Genomic DNA, 16,664 nt, shown 5'->3' on the forward strand with positions numbered 1-16,664 from the left:
AACATGATTAGCATGTTGATAACATGTTGCTAGAACACTAACAAGATTTAGCATGATTTGCATGTTGTTTAAATGATTCTAATGTGATTAATTATTGTTAACATGTTGCTACTAGCATGTTCATAACATGATTAGCATGTTGCTAGCATGTTTCTAGCATGATGCTAACATGTTTCTAACATGATTAACCTGTAGTTAACATGTATAGCATGTTTATCATCTTGCTAAAGTGTTTTTAGCATGATTAACATGTTAGCATTATTAAATTGATGTTGGCATTTTACTAGCATGTTTTAACATGATTAACATGTTTCTAGCCAGTTGTTTGCATGTTTCTAACATGATTGTTAACATGTTTAGCATGTTGCTGATGTGTTTTTTGCATGTTTAGCATGTTGCTGATGTGTTTTTTGCATGATTAGCATGTTGCTGGCATGTTTTTATTAGCATGTTGTCCTAAGATAGTCATTAAGCTTTGCTAGTGATAGACAGTTTAAACACTTTATCCACTGGTTTCACAGACAAGGCTTAAGCCTGCCCTGGTCCCAGATTAAAATGCATGTCTGAGCTGTTTTAACTGAAGAAAAAATAAATAAATAAATAAATAATTACACTGACATATCTTAAAATATGTGTTTTTTACAAAATCCACTTAAATGTCCTAATTGAACAATGGCCTATTCCTGGCTTAATCTAAGCCCTGTCTGTGAAACCGGGCCTTTAAGTCTTATCGTACAAAAGTTCTGACCCCTTCAGTGAAAGTCTATTGGACTTTCAGTGGTTTTGATCATCCGTTTTATGAAAATCCGGTGAGTTAGAAGAGATATAGCAACACAAGCCAGACCAGTCTGAAGGTCTGAACTGAGTTTGATGGATCTAGCTTGAAAACTCTAAGAGGAGACACATTTTAAAATTTAGTCTCAGAAGACAAAGAAGAAGAAGCAGCTTAAACAGTAAATCAGTAGGTTTAGGTTGGCTCAACCCAACCTAAAAAAATATAAATATAAAAGCATTTACTTACATCAAACTCATAGGCCAAAATAGCATATATTAAAATGTAAGCTGTGAGAATATTTGTGATAAGCACTTTCTACTCACATGGGATGGAAACTTCACATCAATGTTTACATCAGAGTCTTTGAAGCCAAACTTGGTGCAGGAAGATCCGTATAATCTGAACTGGCAATCTGCAGAGAAAACGTGAATACAGAGGTATTGAATAAAGGATTCAGTGAGCTTTGAATTTACTGCTGTGCTGTCACACACCTGGAAGGACAGGCTGAAGGACTTTCTCAATGAGAGTGAGGACGTTTTGCCGCTGTTTCAAATCCTGATCGTTTAGACCGAACTCCGCGACCACACTTTCCAGAGCCGAGCTGACTGAATGACACTGGGGTTTTCCAGGAGGTGGGATGTTCAACAGCAGCGTCAGCTTCTGCAGTTCCTGTAAAGAGGAGACACATTTCAACTATAAATGCCAAGCACAGATGTTTGAGTACGCCAACATCTTGATCATAATTTGGTAACATGTGATTCCTTACCTTGGCTTTCTTCCTGTGGGCTCTTTCTCTGATGTGATTGAGCGCTGGTGACATGTCTTCACAGCACACCTTACATTTCTCACATTTGAACTTCAGACTGATGTCCAACTAATAAAAACGCATAAAAAGAACCCAAATCAGATTATGTGAAGAAATATGATCAATGTAGTGTAAACTACTGTTCAAATGTTTTGGGTCAATGAGACTTTTTTGTGAAAGGAAGTACTGTAATACTTTTGATTAATTTACTCCATCCTTGCTGAATAAAAGTGACTAATGACATTCGTAATGTTACAAAACATTTTTTAGCTTTCTATTCACCAAAGAATTTTGAAAACAAATGTATCATGGTTTCCATAAACAAATGAAGCAGCACAACTGTTTTCAACACTGATAATAATCAGAAATGTTTCCTGATCAGTAAATCAGCATATAAGAATGATTTCTGAAGGATCATGTGACACTGAAGACTGGAGTAATGATGCTGAAAATTCAGCTTTGATCACAGGATCGTTTTTCAATAAATTCAAAAAATTTTAATTGAAATAATATTTCAGAATACTACTGTTTTTTTCTGTCCTTTTTTAACAAATAAATGCAGCCTTGGTGAGCAAGACTTCTTACAACAAATTTTCCAACTTCTTACAAAATGTTTTTGAACGGTAGTGTATTTAGCTACTGTATGATATAACGATGGTAACAAATACACAGCACTAATAATTGCAAATATGTAGCACATTAATACGACGGTACTCTTTAAAGTACCCCGTGTCAGAATTACAGAACCTCAGGCACGGACAGTACACGCATAATGTATTCAAATACAGACATCTGTTTCCACATCTTCTCACCCATCCATTTCCTTCACTCACTCTCCCCTCATTTCCATCTAAACACAGGACACAGTCTCTGTCTGGTAAAAAGGTCTCATTCTCTTAACAATAGGACAGACAGCCATAAAAAGGTAATACAGATCCTAAGAGTTTAGAGATAAATTGATTACGGTGTCATTTCTTAGTGTTTTTCATGCAAATTACCTTATGTCCGAAAATGTCTTTAAGAATTTGATGTCTTGTATTGATTTGACATCTTTGAATTGACCATGTAATTGGCATAATACATATTTACCTGACTGATAATAAATTGTTACATTTGATTTATTCTGACTTTGAAATTATTTTCTCAAGTAGATTAAGTGAAGGCGCATGTTTCTGCAAATCTGTGTCCAGGGTTAAGTACATACTAGATCTCAGGTTAGATGGAGCATGGGGCACATCAGGTGAGATTCCAGATTTCTGACTTTAGTTAAGTTGTACTCAGTTGTATTAACTATTACTATTATGGGAGGGCGAGTTTATGATTGTGGGCTCTACGTAAAACAGGCGACGTGAGGCACCCTGACCGACATAGATTCCTAATGAACCGAGTAAATATAAAGTAAAGAGAATAATAACAATTAAAATGGACAAACAACCATTTTGTATTTCAACTTAAATTCGAGATCATAATAAAATGGAGTCAGAGCCGATCTTTCGGCTTTTCAGTGTGAAAAGCCCTTTACATTACTTGGTCACTAATGGATCCTCTGCAGTGAATGGGTGCCGTCAGAATGAGAGTCCAAACAGCTGATAAAAACATCACAATAATATACAAGTAATCCACACCATTCCAGTCCATCATTTAACATCTTGTGAAGTGAAAAGCTGTGTATGTAAGAAAAAAATCCAGCATGAAGACATTTTAACTTTAAATTGTTGCATCCAGCTAATATACAAGTCCATAATCCATAATAACGCTTCCTCCAGTAAAAAAAAAAGTCCATCTCCTGTTGTCCTCTCACATCAAAATACAACCATATATTTGTTTAGAACTCTTTTTACTTTTAAACAGTACTTGATGTGTGCATATTTCTCTCCTGATTCAGAAAACATTTTCAATGGAGAAAGCAATATTATCAATAGAGGACTGATCTTAGTTTGAAACAAGAGTTTGAAGTTAAAAATGTCTTAATAATGTGTCTGTTTCACACAAACATGCAGTTTTTCCCTTTAGAAGATGTTAATTGATGTACTGGAGTGGTGTGGTTTGCTGTAATGTTTGGACTCTCATTCTGACGGCACTCCTTCACTGCAGAAGATCCACTGGTGAGCAAGTGATGCAGTTCTACATTTCTCCAAATCTGATGAAGAAACAAACTCATCTTGGATGTCTTGAGGGTGAATACTTTTTCAGCCCTTTTTTTTATTTTTGGGTGAACTACTCAAACTATACAACTATTCTAACTATACAAACCTCTTTAGGGTCACAATCACGGCCTTCTGCTTCCAAGCACAGCTGTAAAATGTCCCGTCTAGTGAGGCAGCTTTCAATCGAGACAATTCTGCTCTTCTCCCTCCAGCTCTGCATGCTGTCTGATAGACAGACAAGATGTAGACAGATATTAGCTACATTTTTAATCTCACTGTTCCATTACATGACAGGTTATAATGCATTTTACCAAGCCTGTCATGTTTCTGTCCATCTCGCTGTCGCTCTCTCCAGTTCCTCCGGTCAGCAGGTGAACCCTTCTGGATTCGGTCCTTGTGAGAAGGACTCTGTCCGAACGCTTGTCCCTCAGGAGAGCTGCACGGCAGCGAGGCTTTGGCTCTTCTGTTGCCATCACTTTCAAAGGTTCGACCGTGACCCCGCTTCGTTTTAGGACTGTAACTGCGTTCATGGTTCACATTGTCCCGTCCCAATGGGCTCCTCCAGCTCTCAGCTTCTTCTGCTTCCTTCTGTCTCCTGTATCGTGGAGAAAACTTCCTGTTTCCTTTATCAGCCATTGTCGATCTGCATTAATGGGTGGGAACAAATATCATTTTGATGAAGAATAAAAACAGATTTTGAAATCTCAACGTAATGAGAAAGCGCTCCCTTCACAGTCACTAAACTGTCTGTCATTTTGATTATGAGGATTGCCAAATCAATAAAGTGAAGTGAGGTGATCATATTTGCTAAATGAAATCAGACACTTTGTTTCATATTAATTTTGGGATGCCTATTTTGCTCAATAGCAAAATCAAATATGATGCATTCTGTAGCAATTTTGCTTTCGACAACCATTTGTAAGGTGAAAACATCTTGTATTATCCCCTAATCAGCAGAAGAACTGCCACAAAAACATGATTCCTGTCTTCCTCTGAGAAAGATTACAGCTATTTGTCCAATTCTCAAATGATTTTCACATACATAATAAAGATTCCAAAGGCATTTTAGGCCTAATCTCCTTAAGGTTAGAATTACGGCCAGTGACAGAAGAAATTGCAAAGATGACCCAGAAATTTTCTGCCACATCTGTGGGTGTTTTACTACATCAAAACAGCAGCCACAGAAAATACAGATTTTGTGGAAGAAAAAAAAGCTAGTTTATTATGCACGTGTTTATGTAAAGGTCTTCGACATTAAATGGAGTATTTTAATAAATTGTTCTAATCCTTTGCTGATTTTAAGGTAAATTATACATTTTGAATAATTATTTTTGTCATTAAAAGAGAAAATTTTGACATTGGACTCTTTTTGTTACTTCAAAAAATGCATTTATATACGTGGTCGAACTATTTTTTACCATCATCAAATCAGGTAAAATACTGGAGCTTTCAGCATTTTTAAAGATGCAGAGCTGCGTAATAATCGTTAATATTAAGTAATTCATACAAATTCTCTAGGAATGTTGTCGTGCCGCCGGTCTGATCACGCAAAGTTTAGTAACATTACTTGAATCTCATATTAGTTGCAAAGAATGACAGAAATTCCCATTTTGCACATATTTTTTGTTTTAACTGTGACAGTGTGAATTATTTTTATGGATCAAAGAAAGCGAAACATGTCGCGTAGCATTTATGCGTGCATGTTGTCAAAATAACAACACTGAAGTAAAAAACGAGCAGAGTTGCTGTGTAACTGCTTTCCCTCGAGGACAAAGGGCAGCTCGGAAGGAGTGTCATGCACGAGTCAAATGTTACATGAACAACACAACAGCCTAAATAAAGTGAACATGCCGAACTCACCCAATCTAAAATCAGTCGTGCTTTATAAATGTGAGCGCGACATCCCGTGAAATTCCCGCGAGTTTCCTGATAACCGTAACATGCAGGTGCCAGAGCATTAACAAGTCTGATACTGACCCAAACTCACTTCCGCCGGCTAGACTTCTGTCAAATCAGCTAACGTTCATCTGTCTGAAATGATTAAGAGAATAAAATTAACCATGCTGCTCTTAATTAAGCACAAATAAAGAAAAATGGTAATACTTTACTTTTTAAGTGACAAACTTGACGTTTAATACTGAAATCGCTGTTTCACACGATATGCAGTTGTTTTCATCTTCCACTTCCGGGTCCTACGTGACGTCAAAATAAAAGCTGCTTCTAGTGATTTAAAACGACAGTGCCTATTTCCAGTAAAAATCGCCACTTATTAAACTTGGTTTCATTTATTTCCAGAGTACCTTTTAAATTACGACCTGCGGTCGTGCTTGTAAACGAAGCTGTTCCCCTACGTGCATGGTACCTTTGAAATACCACAGTATTTACATTTACATGATACAAAATACTTTAATACATTGTGGCACATATCCTAAACACACATACCTACACATGATACCATCTGACAGGATTTTATTTCTCTGAAACATGCAGCATTGCACAACCAGGGTTGCCAGATCTAGCTAAAATGGACCAATGACCAATTATAGAAAAACACCAATACCTAAAATAAATATTTTATTCACAGTTATGCATTACAAGCAATTTCATAAAAGCATTCAAAGGCCCCTACCAATGCTCATCCTTCAGAAAAAAATATCCTTACTTGTGGTTAGACCATGACCTACTTACTTACATTTTAGTTGAATATAAGTTATGTTAGCTATCCACCTTTTTCTTGATGTAAAAATGGGCGCGGCCATTTGTAAATTATATGGGTCTAGCTTCCGGTCTCATCTGTGTCCAGCTATTTTTAGCTGTACAAAACAGTTCGTTTTGCTGCTTGATATCGAAAATTAGTGTGTCTTATCATATTATTTTAATGTATTATCTTAATCATGAACACACTGGTTTGTAGTGCAAAACATTTTACCGTTTACTGCACGTTGTTATTCTCCTCATTATTTACCTATGGCGGCTAATGAACCGGAAGTCTCACCCATAGGCTTACTTCCGCGTTGAAGAAAAAGGTGGTATAAACTAGTTAAACTAGGAAAAAACAACACGCTGCATCATTTTATAAATAGGCCAATGCTGCAGAAAATCAGACTTGGCAACCCTGGGCAGACACTTTTACTGTATGGATTCATTAATGCTAAAAGAGAAAATTATAATTCTATACTCCAAAATGAATTAATATTAGTTCACATACTTGTATCAATATTCATAATGCATGTTGATTTTGTCTTTAGAATACCATCTCTACTCAGGAATAAACACTGCAGTGATTGTAGTAGAGTTTAGTAGTGTTTTATTTTATTTTTGCTTGTATCACAGTATTTGGTCCATTCAGCTACTAATAACACACATTTATATTAGTAAAACAAGGAATGTTTTGGAAAACAATTCAAATACAATTTTACAAGTATTAAGGCACAACTACAATTTGAATAAAATTGTTAGTTTAAAAAGTAATTTTACTTAATGACAACCATTAGCTATTGAAATGAGAGGAGAATTAGTGTTTTATTATAGTCCATTCATCTGCTACGACTTGTTGCAATAAATGCTGCAAATTCGTTAAGTGTCACTCTATTTTAAAGGTATAGAAAACAGTTTTCAATGCAAGTAAAAACTACTACTTTCAAAAAAAGGCTTTTAAGCTACTGGCGGTTCTTAAGGAATTCTTCCATGTAGGCGCCAAGAGCCTTCACGTCTTCAACAGTCACTGCATTGTACAGGGAAGCCCGGATGCCACCCACAGATCTGAAAATGCATAGTGAAACAATCATAAAGCAGGAAACAGAATCTATTCACTGTATAAGGTGTATAAAGTAAACTGATATATCCCAGACAGACCAGCACCGATTTGTTCATAAACAATTTGTCCATATTATGTAGAAATTACACATAAGTAGTTATTAAATGCAGTTTGTACAACATTACTCTTCCATTAAAGCCAATGAAAATGTTTTCTGTCAAGCTATGCAAACTACATTATCACTAATTACAAAGACAGACGTAATATTTTCCTAATTTTCATACAACACCTGTGTCCTTTAAGTGAGATCATGCCAAGTTTAGAAGCACCATCAAGAAATGCCTTTTCAAGACTTTCATCCCCTTCCTTCTTTCCGATGCGGAACGGAACGTTCATGCGGCTTCGACACGCCATGTCAACTGGGCATCTGAAAGAGTCCGTATGGTAGGTGATAAATAAGGTGAGTATGGGAGATTATAATGTAGACAAAAATATTGCATTTAGTTCTAGGCGGTTTGACCAAAAATCTGCATCGCATTTTTTAGGATTGTGATGGGATTCTGAAGTTTATCACATTTTCCCCCCCGCTGATTGTACCTTTATATTAATCAGAATGCATGGAACATTTGCAGAACCACTGCATTTTAATCACGATTCAAACAAACATGCTACATGATAGTTTTTGATGTAAATTGGATTGTGTTAAAATTTAAAGCAAAAACAGAATGGTCTGACTTTAACTTTGTGAAATTATGCTAAATAAAACAACTACACAAAACAAAAACAGCACATGGACTGAATAAGAACACAAATTCACTCTTTGACACCAGGTGGCGCTTATGGAACAGCAGCAATACACCACTCCCTTGGTTACCGCTGTAAACAAAGTAGGGCTGCGCTTATAAATACTACATTAATATATAGGTTGAAAAGAAAATACCATCTAAAAACTTTCTGAAGACAGTCAGTTCCCTCAGAGATAGTCAAATAAACCCCCACCCCCAATTCAGTAGGATTTTAGAATTTTCTTCCAATATTTTGCTCATCGTGAACAGTGAGCTTATAGTTTAACCATGGTATTTGTTGTAAAACTGTGGTTATACAAACGGTAATCAATATGCCAATGGTTACTACACTTACTACAAATCCGCGGTTAATTTTCGTAAGGGCTGCTCTGCCTGCTACAGTATTTTTTTTATCTGCAAAATTGTGATCCAGTAAGTTAGAAATGTTAGGATCATTAGGACAGATAATGACGGAATCACTGACGAGTAAAATCCATTGGAGTGGTTGATAATGTCATAGATGATGTCGGATTTCTGTTTGTTTAGTCGTTCCATGGCATCCGCCCCTCCGTTGTTCTTGATCCACTCCAGAACCAAACCCATAATGTAAATACTGCAAGAAAAACAAGCATGTCATAGTTACAAAACGGTTCATATTAATGTTAATGAAAAATAGGTGAACGCTAAAATTATAAAAGGGTTCCTGGAAAAAAAAAAAAAAAAAAACTGAGAAAAGGAGAGTACTGTCTTGTAACATTTTAAGTTTCTCTCTCACATCCCAGTAAGCTGGAAAAGTGATCTACAAACAGATCTTGAAATAAGCCACGAGGCTGTTTGTTTTAGCGAATATATGAAGCTTGAGTGTGTTAGGTACGATGCAAACAGAACCATGAAACCTTATTAAAAGTGGTCAATATATATATATATATATATATATATATATATATATATATATATATATATATATATATATATAAAAAGTGGTCAATATATAACACCCCATGGGTGGGGTAAAATGCCCCCCAGTCTGACAAAGCAATTTGCTTTAAACATTTGCAGCAAAATCAGAGTACAGCCAGCTTTAGCTTAAAATAAAAAAAGAATATAATCAATAATTATGAATTAGAAAATTATAATAGCCTATTTGAAAAAAATAAAAATGTTAGCTGATGCTAACTGGCTAGCTAATTAGCTACCTGATGCTAACTTGACGTGATTTTTAAATATAAAGTCCAAATATTTTTAGTCAACCAACTATTTAGAAAACATTTGATGGAAAAAGGATTTGATGTTCAGAACAGAATAACTACAGTAATTGCCCTTTGCCCCCTGGGGGCATTTTACCCCACACACTATGTTTGAGAAAAAAAATTATGTCATTCTGAAAATATAATTATATTTTTATTAAATAACACGTATTCCCCATCTACAGGCCCTACTGTTCTCATATCATATAGAACTGTGATGTTCTACAAAACAACAAGCTTAAAACACATTTTCTTACTGCTCAAAATTAGATCATTCACTGTGAAATCCGTTTTCTATAATAAGTTTCTATATAAGTTTTTATAGTAATTGTTTTTCATGATTACAGCTAATTAGAATTGGCGAACTGACAATAATGTTAGTAATTTAAATGAAGACTACAGAGGCACAGTATGATGAACAAAGAAAAGCCATACCTGAAGCATGGAGGAGTGTTGTAGAGTGAGTTATTGCCAGCCTGCACCTGATAGTCCAGTATAATAGGGCACTCTTTCAAAGCCTTGCCCATCAAATCCTCTCTGACAATGACAACTGTCACACCAGCACACCCGACATTCTTCTGTGCGCCGGCAAATATCAGACCAAACTATAGAAATGAACAGAGACTCAGCATTAATAACCATTTAGGTTAAAAATCATGATATCTGTGAAAAACTACAGTATTTACTATACCATAGTAGTAAGTATAATGAACTACTGTGCTAGTTTTATTATAAAGATGACGAACATGAAGTATCACCAACCTTCGACACATCTACCGGCTTGGAGAGGAAGTTGGATGACATATCACTGACAAGAACCACTCCTTTAGTGTCCGGGATGAAGTTAAACTCAACGCCGTGCACAGTCTCATTGCAGCAGTAGTAGACATAAGATGCTGAAGGATTCAGTGACCAAGTGCTACAGTCTGGTATTTCTGTGAAAATAAAGTTTGCTTCATTACTACAAGTCATGTGATGATCAAAGCTGTGCAGCTCCTTCTGAAAAATATGTGCGCTTAATTTCTTTTTTAAAGGTACAGTTGTAGTATACAACCTGAATTCCGGAAATGTTGGGACGTTTTTTAAATTTGAATAAAATGAAAACTAAAAGAATTTCAAATCACATGAACCAATATTTTATTCACAATAGAACATAGATAACAAATGTTTAAACTGAGAAATTTTAAAATTTTATGCACAAAATGAGCTCATTTCAAATTTGATGCCTGCTACAGGTCTCAAAATAGTTGGGACGGGGGCATGTTTACCATTGTGCAGCATCTCCTCTTCTTTTCAAAAGAGTTTGAAGACGTCTGGGCATCGACGTCATAAGTTTCTGGAGTTTTGGTGTTGGAATGTGGTCCCATACTTGCCTGATATAGGTTTCCAGCTGCTGAAGAGTTCGTTGTTGTCTTTGACGTATTTTTTTTTAATGATGCGCCAAATGTTTTCTATAGGTGAAAGATCTGGCCTGCTGGCAGGCCAATTCAGCACCCAGACTCTTCTACTACGAAGCCATGCTGTTGTAGTAGCTGCAGTATGTGGTTTTGCATTGTCCTGCTGAAATACACAAGACCTTCCCTGAAATAGACGTCATCTGGAGGGGAGCATATGTTGCTCTAAAACCTTTATATACCTTTCAGCATTCATAGTGCCTTCCAAAACATGCAAGCTGCCCATACCGTATTCACTTATGCACCCCATACCATCAGAGATGCTGGCTTTTGAACTGAACGCTGGTGACACGCTGGAAGGTCTCCCTCCTCTTTAGCCTGGAGGACACGGCGTCCGTGATTTCCAACAAGAATGTCAAATTTGGACTCATCTGACCATAGAACACTTTTCCACTTTGAAACGGTCCATTTTAAATGAGCCTTGGCCCACACAGGACATGACGGCACTTCTGGACCATGTTCACATATGGCTTCCTTTTTGCATGATCCACAATCTTTTTACGCACTCTTTCACAGATTGGAGAGTCTCAGCCAATCTTCACTGCTGATAGATTCTGCCTCTCTACAAAGACATCCCTTTTATAGCTAATCATGTTATAGACCTGATGTCAATTAACTTAATTAGTTGCTAGAGGTTCTCCCAGCTGAATTCAAAATTTCTTGCTTTTTCAGCCCTTTGTTGCCCCCGTGCCAACTATTTTGAGACCTGTAGCAGGCATCAAATTTGAAATGAGCTCATTTAGTGGATAAAAGTGTAAAATTTCTCCGTTTAAACACTTATGTTCTCTATGTTCTATTGTCAATCAAATATTGGCTCATGTGATTTGAAAGTCTTAGTTTTCATTTTATTCAAATTTAAAAAACGTTCCAACATTTCCGGAATTCGGGTTGCATTTCATCTTAGTATATTTTTAAACTGTACTTGCAGATATAATATTCATGAAATAAAATGCCACTTAAGTGTACTCTCACGGCTATGTGAACTTAAGTAGACTTTTAAAAAGTGGACTTTGGAATAATGTAAAATTAAAAGCTTTAAAGTAGATTTGAAATCTTTATGTTTTAATAATCTTTTGTCATGCTTTAAAGAAGTACATTTGTTTGGATGTGTTGACTAACATACTAAAAGACATGTAAACCACTTAATAACAAATGTTAAATAAATTTAAATATGAAGTTAATATATTTTAAATGAATTCAAATTGCAACTACCATTACAAAACGTGTAATTGCAAATATATTTAAATGCATAACACAAATGTCAATAGAAATGGCATTAAAGTATATTTTAGCTTATCATAAATGCTTGTCAGTACATTAAGCAATAACTTTAACCATATTTCAAATACAATAAAGTCACTTATGAAAATGCATGTAAAGATGTGCTAAAGTCCTACTTAAGTGAAGTGCATTTTAAATTTTAACAAGTTTGCTGATTTATGTATATTCATTCAAAGTATACTGTGTCCATACGAAGCAAAAGTATGCTAAAGTGTACTTCACAAGGGACACCAATTATTTTGGAAAACATACAGGATAGACTGAACAGATTTCACAAGACTGTACTAACTGTTTTCATAAAGATCATCTGTTCTTCATAAAGCACCTCTCAGCAATGAAAATATAGCTATACTCTAATTACTTACTGGTGTAGCTATCCAGTTTTGGATGAATCACGTTCACTTTTCCATACTTCTCTGCCTCTTTGGCTGCCTTTGCAGACCACGTCCCTGTGACCAGATAATCAGCACACCTGTCCTCCTTCAGACCAATCAGATTGAGAGGAACCCCGCTGAACTGTCCCGAGCCTCCGCCTTGCAGGAACAGTATCTTATAGTTTTCAGGGACATTCCTGTTCAGAGGGAATGAAAAGTATACATTTGCTATGGATTTTAAAATGAAGACATCTCCAATTTCTAGTTGAAAGACAGATGTAAACACTCACAGAAGTTCACGGAGAAGGTTTTCAGTAGTGTTTATAATCTTGGAGAAATCAGACGATCTGTGGCTCATTTCTGGATGCAAAAGAGAAATAAACACCTCAGAAACATTGCATTACACACAGAAATTAATATATTAAAAATGCAGATCCTTACCAAGAATGCTTATCCCAGTGCCACTGCAATCCAGCAGCTCCTTCTGTGCTTGGAGCAAAACCTAAGAATAGAAATATATCCATTACATTTTATTTAATTTATTAATTTTTTTTTTTTTTTTTGTATCCAAAACAGGTTTGCTTCGTCTTTACTACCATAAACAAAAGGTTTTTAGAACTGGCTTTTAAAGGAATTGATCACTCAGAAATGAAAATCTGCTGAAAATGTCCTCACTCTCAGGCTATCCAAGATTTAGATGAGTTTGTTTCTTCATGGGAACAGATTTGAAGAAATGTAGCATTCCATCACTTGTTCATCAATGGATCCTCTGCAGTGAATGGGTGCCGTCAGAATGAAAGTCCAATCAGCTGATAAAAACATCAAAATAATCTACAAGTAATATCCAGTCCATCAATTAATGTCTTGTGAGGTGAAAAGCTGCATGCTTGCCAGAAACAAATTAATCACTAAGATGCTTTTAACTTCAATATGTTGCTTCCAGCTAAAATAGGAGTCCTCTGACCCATAATACTGCCTTCTCCAGTTAAAAAAAAAAAAAGAATCGTCATCTTTTCTGAATCAAGAAAGGAATATGCACAGACCAAGCACTGTTTACAAGCCAAAATATGTTGGTGGAAAGGGGGGTGGACTTTTTCACCAGAGAAAGCGTTATTATGGCTATATTTTGGCCAGAAGTGATGAACACAAAACTTTTCACTTCACAAGATATTAACTGATGGACTGGAGTCATGTGTATTACTTGTGGATTATTGTGGTGTTTTTATCAGATGTTTGGACTCATTCTGACGGCACCCATTCACTGCAGAGGATCCATTGGGGAGCAAGTGATGTAATGCTACATTTCTCCAAATCAACCTTAGTGAAAGATAAAAGGCTGGACACGACTTATGTGAAACTAATGTGAAATCATCCATGCAATCAGGAAAATCTTTCAGCATCTTCATCATTTACAGGTAGCAATGAAGAGACGAAGCTAAAAAATAAAATAAAATACTGAATTTCTGTTAAACAACCAGCAACACTTCGGCCAGAGTTAGCGACTTAGATCTAATGAGAAATGGCATGCTACTAATAACGATTCAACTAGCAAACTATTCAGAGACGCGCAGAACCTGATCTTTCACGTTTTTTCTAACAAGTCTAAACATGTATTTCTGTGTTATTTAAATGCGCTCTGATCCGATTTAATTTATATGCATATATAATACATATGTAGTACTATATACGAAGTGTACTTTATGTTAGCATGCTTGCTGATTTATATAGCCTGCTCAGAGTTGCACTCTTCAGCGAACCCGAATGCCAAGTTGCGGCTGATGCAACATTGGCACATGCAGACCAGCAAAACGCAAGAGTGTTGTTGTAATGCTTATAACGCATCCAAAACCTGCATCCCAAATCATGCACAACGACTTTGCACATTTCAGCATCGTAAAACAGTTTTGCATGTACACTGGTGGTGGTTTGTAGTTGATAGATGACAGATAGATGATGTAACGTTTATCGTACAGAGTACTGATCTATGATCACGCAGCATTATTTACGCTAACGTTACTCTCAATACGATGACGCAGAAACTAATGTGTTGCAAAAATATAATCAACTTTTACTGTGTAATAATTTTTAGCAATATTCTGTGGATGCACTTACCGACTGTGGAAGTTTAGCTGGTCCCGCTCCGAAATTGATGGTCTGTTTCTTCTCCATGTTTTCAATAAAACTGTTTATTATGGCCGTGGGATTTAAATCTTTCTGAAACTCCTCCACTTGACCTACTTCTCTGTAAGTGATTTGGACTGACACTATTATTCTCTTCACACATGATTACACCTAATGTGCAAGTTTCCTGCTCGTTTTCATTGGCTCACGGTATTCGGAACGTCTGCTTTCGGCTGTTTGATTGGATGATGTGTTTGTGACGTTGCTGTGATTGACTCGTGCGTTTCGCTTCATTAAATATTCATGAGTTTCTGAATATTCAAATGCTACTATTCCTATGCATAAAAGCCAGTCAGTTTTTACTTTTTCGTGTTTTATTTTTTCTTTGCAAATCTGATAACAAATTGAAAAGTGTTAGTTATCTTCTGAAACTCTAGGATAAATGTCTTCATGATATTATTTTTTTCTCTCTCTGAAGGAACCTTTGTAGTTTTGGATCTTATTGACTTTCATTGAACATTTCTAAACACATTTGTTCACTAGTGACTTTCCGTGAGGATTTTGGTCCGTGTACGTTGCGTTCATTCGTTTTTTGATTAAATATTGAAAACCAAAACATGAGAAAACGGCACCATTTTCATTTTTCGTTTTTTCAAAAAAATGAAAAAACAAGAAATCGGCTTGTTTTTCCGTTTTTACATTCAGGGTTAGAAAATGGATAAACAGCTTGAATGTTCGATTTCCACGTGTGGGAGGGAATTAAACGCCCCTTTCCACTGATTGGTCAAGCCAAAAATGAAACGGTGCCGTCATGATGTCGTCTTCAGTACTGTGTAACAGAATAAGAGTCCTCCGCTGTTAAAGCGTTTATTCCAACTCCTGCATCTCTCTCTCATCAAACAACCAGACTAACAAATGAACGGGGTTTACTTCTGTGTAGTCATAGATTCTCTATGGCAATTATTAGGTGCTTATTGCAGAAATATGTATGTACCTTGGATCTGCAGCCACATTACCCTTTTAGTCTAATTCTTTGGCGCACCGCACATTTTATTTAGCTGTCCAGTTATCAAAATCTGTGTAGCAATGCTGCGTGACGCACTGGACAACACGGGGCGAATGCATTTACATTATAGTGAAGCGCAGAGCAGTATTGATTTTAGTATATCCAGCAGTCATAACTTTTAATTTAGACAGTACAGTTTCATTAATAATGAGTATAAATTGATTTCATTTTAGACACAAAACAGTCACAAAACACAGGCGTTTCATTCTTGAATGAATCCGAGTCTTTGAATGAATCGTTTGAGCGAGTGGTTCAATGACCCATTTGCTTTTTGAACGAATCGGTTGAATTGATGACTCTATGACTCATTCATCAACACAATGACTTGCCGCCACCTACTGGCGATGTAACCTTCATAATTCAAGTATCCAATTGTTTCATTTTGTCACTCATTCCATATTTCTGTAGGCTATTCAAAATGTTTTTGTTTAAAACATTAACCTAATTCCATAATGAAATTGCTGTGTTAATGCATTTATATGACAGTATCGTATAAACTTCTATGAAAATAAATAAATAAATCAAAATAATAATCAAAACGATAAGATACACTAAAATCGATTCACACTAAAATCGATACTGGTCTGCACTTCACTATAATGTAAATGTCACGCAGCTTTGCCACACAGATTTTGAAAACTGGACGGCTAAATAAAATGTGCCGTGCGCCAAAGAAATAGACTAAAAGGGTAACGTGGCTGTAGATCTGAGATACATACATATTTCTGCTATAAGCACCTAATATTTGTCAGATAGAATCTATGCCTACACAGGAGTAAAGCCCTGTCTAGGCGCTGCCCCAGTATGGTTTGTGTCAAGCCATTTGTTAGTCTGGTTGTTTGATGAGAGGGA

General features: G+C 36.1%; 2 protein-coding genes across 3 annotated transcripts in view; both read right to left on the reverse strand.

The window, feature by feature from the left end:
- The window catches only part of tut7 (terminal uridylyl transferase 7), a 28,992-nt gene extending 23,073 nt beyond the window's left edge, over nt 1-5,919 (reverse strand). Inside the window, exons 1-7 of one of the 2 annotated variants that reach the window (XM_058776556.1) lie at nt 5,836-5,919; nt 5,705-5,758; nt 4,039-4,370; nt 3,834-3,952; nt 1,542-1,649; nt 1,267-1,444; nt 1,099-1,187 (exon numbers count right to left, since the gene is read on the reverse strand). In XM_058776556.1, coding sequence (XP_058632539.1) covers nt 1,099-1,187; nt 1,267-1,444; nt 1,542-1,649; nt 3,834-3,952; nt 4,039-4,363 — 819 coding nt within the window. In that variant the 5' untranslated portion in view covers nt 4,364-4,370; nt 5,705-5,758; nt 5,836-5,919. Of the gene's footprint in view, nt 1-1,098; nt 1,188-1,266; nt 1,445-1,541; nt 1,650-3,833; nt 3,953-4,038; nt 4,371-5,587; nt 5,759-5,835 lie in introns of both variants that reach the window. The other variant, XM_058776555.1, reaches the window with a different exon arrangement.
- Nucleotides 5,920-7,011: 1,092 nt separating this feature from the next.
- On the reverse strand, nt 7,012-14,924 carry psat1 (phosphoserine aminotransferase 1). Its single transcript, XM_058777657.1, has 9 exons — nt 14,738-14,924; nt 13,067-13,127; nt 12,916-12,985; nt 12,617-12,822; nt 10,279-10,451; nt 9,952-10,121; nt 8,754-8,882; nt 7,774-7,911; nt 7,012-7,489 (listed from the first exon to the last, which is right to left on the reverse strand). Exons 1-9 carry the CDS (start codon nt 14,792-14,794, stop codon nt 7,387-7,389), a joined length of 1,107 nt encoding a protein of 368 aa, XP_058633640.1. The 5' UTR covers nt 14,795-14,924; the 3' UTR covers nt 7,012-7,386.
- Nucleotides 14,925-16,664: the final 1,740 nt, after the last annotated feature.

This window comes from Onychostoma macrolepis, chromosome 05 (assembly GCF_012432095.1).
Source record: "Onychostoma macrolepis isolate SWU-2019 chromosome 05, ASM1243209v1, whole genome shotgun sequence".
Lineage (NCBI taxonomy): Eukaryota > Metazoa > Chordata > Actinopteri > Cypriniformes > Cyprinidae > Onychostoma > Onychostoma macrolepis.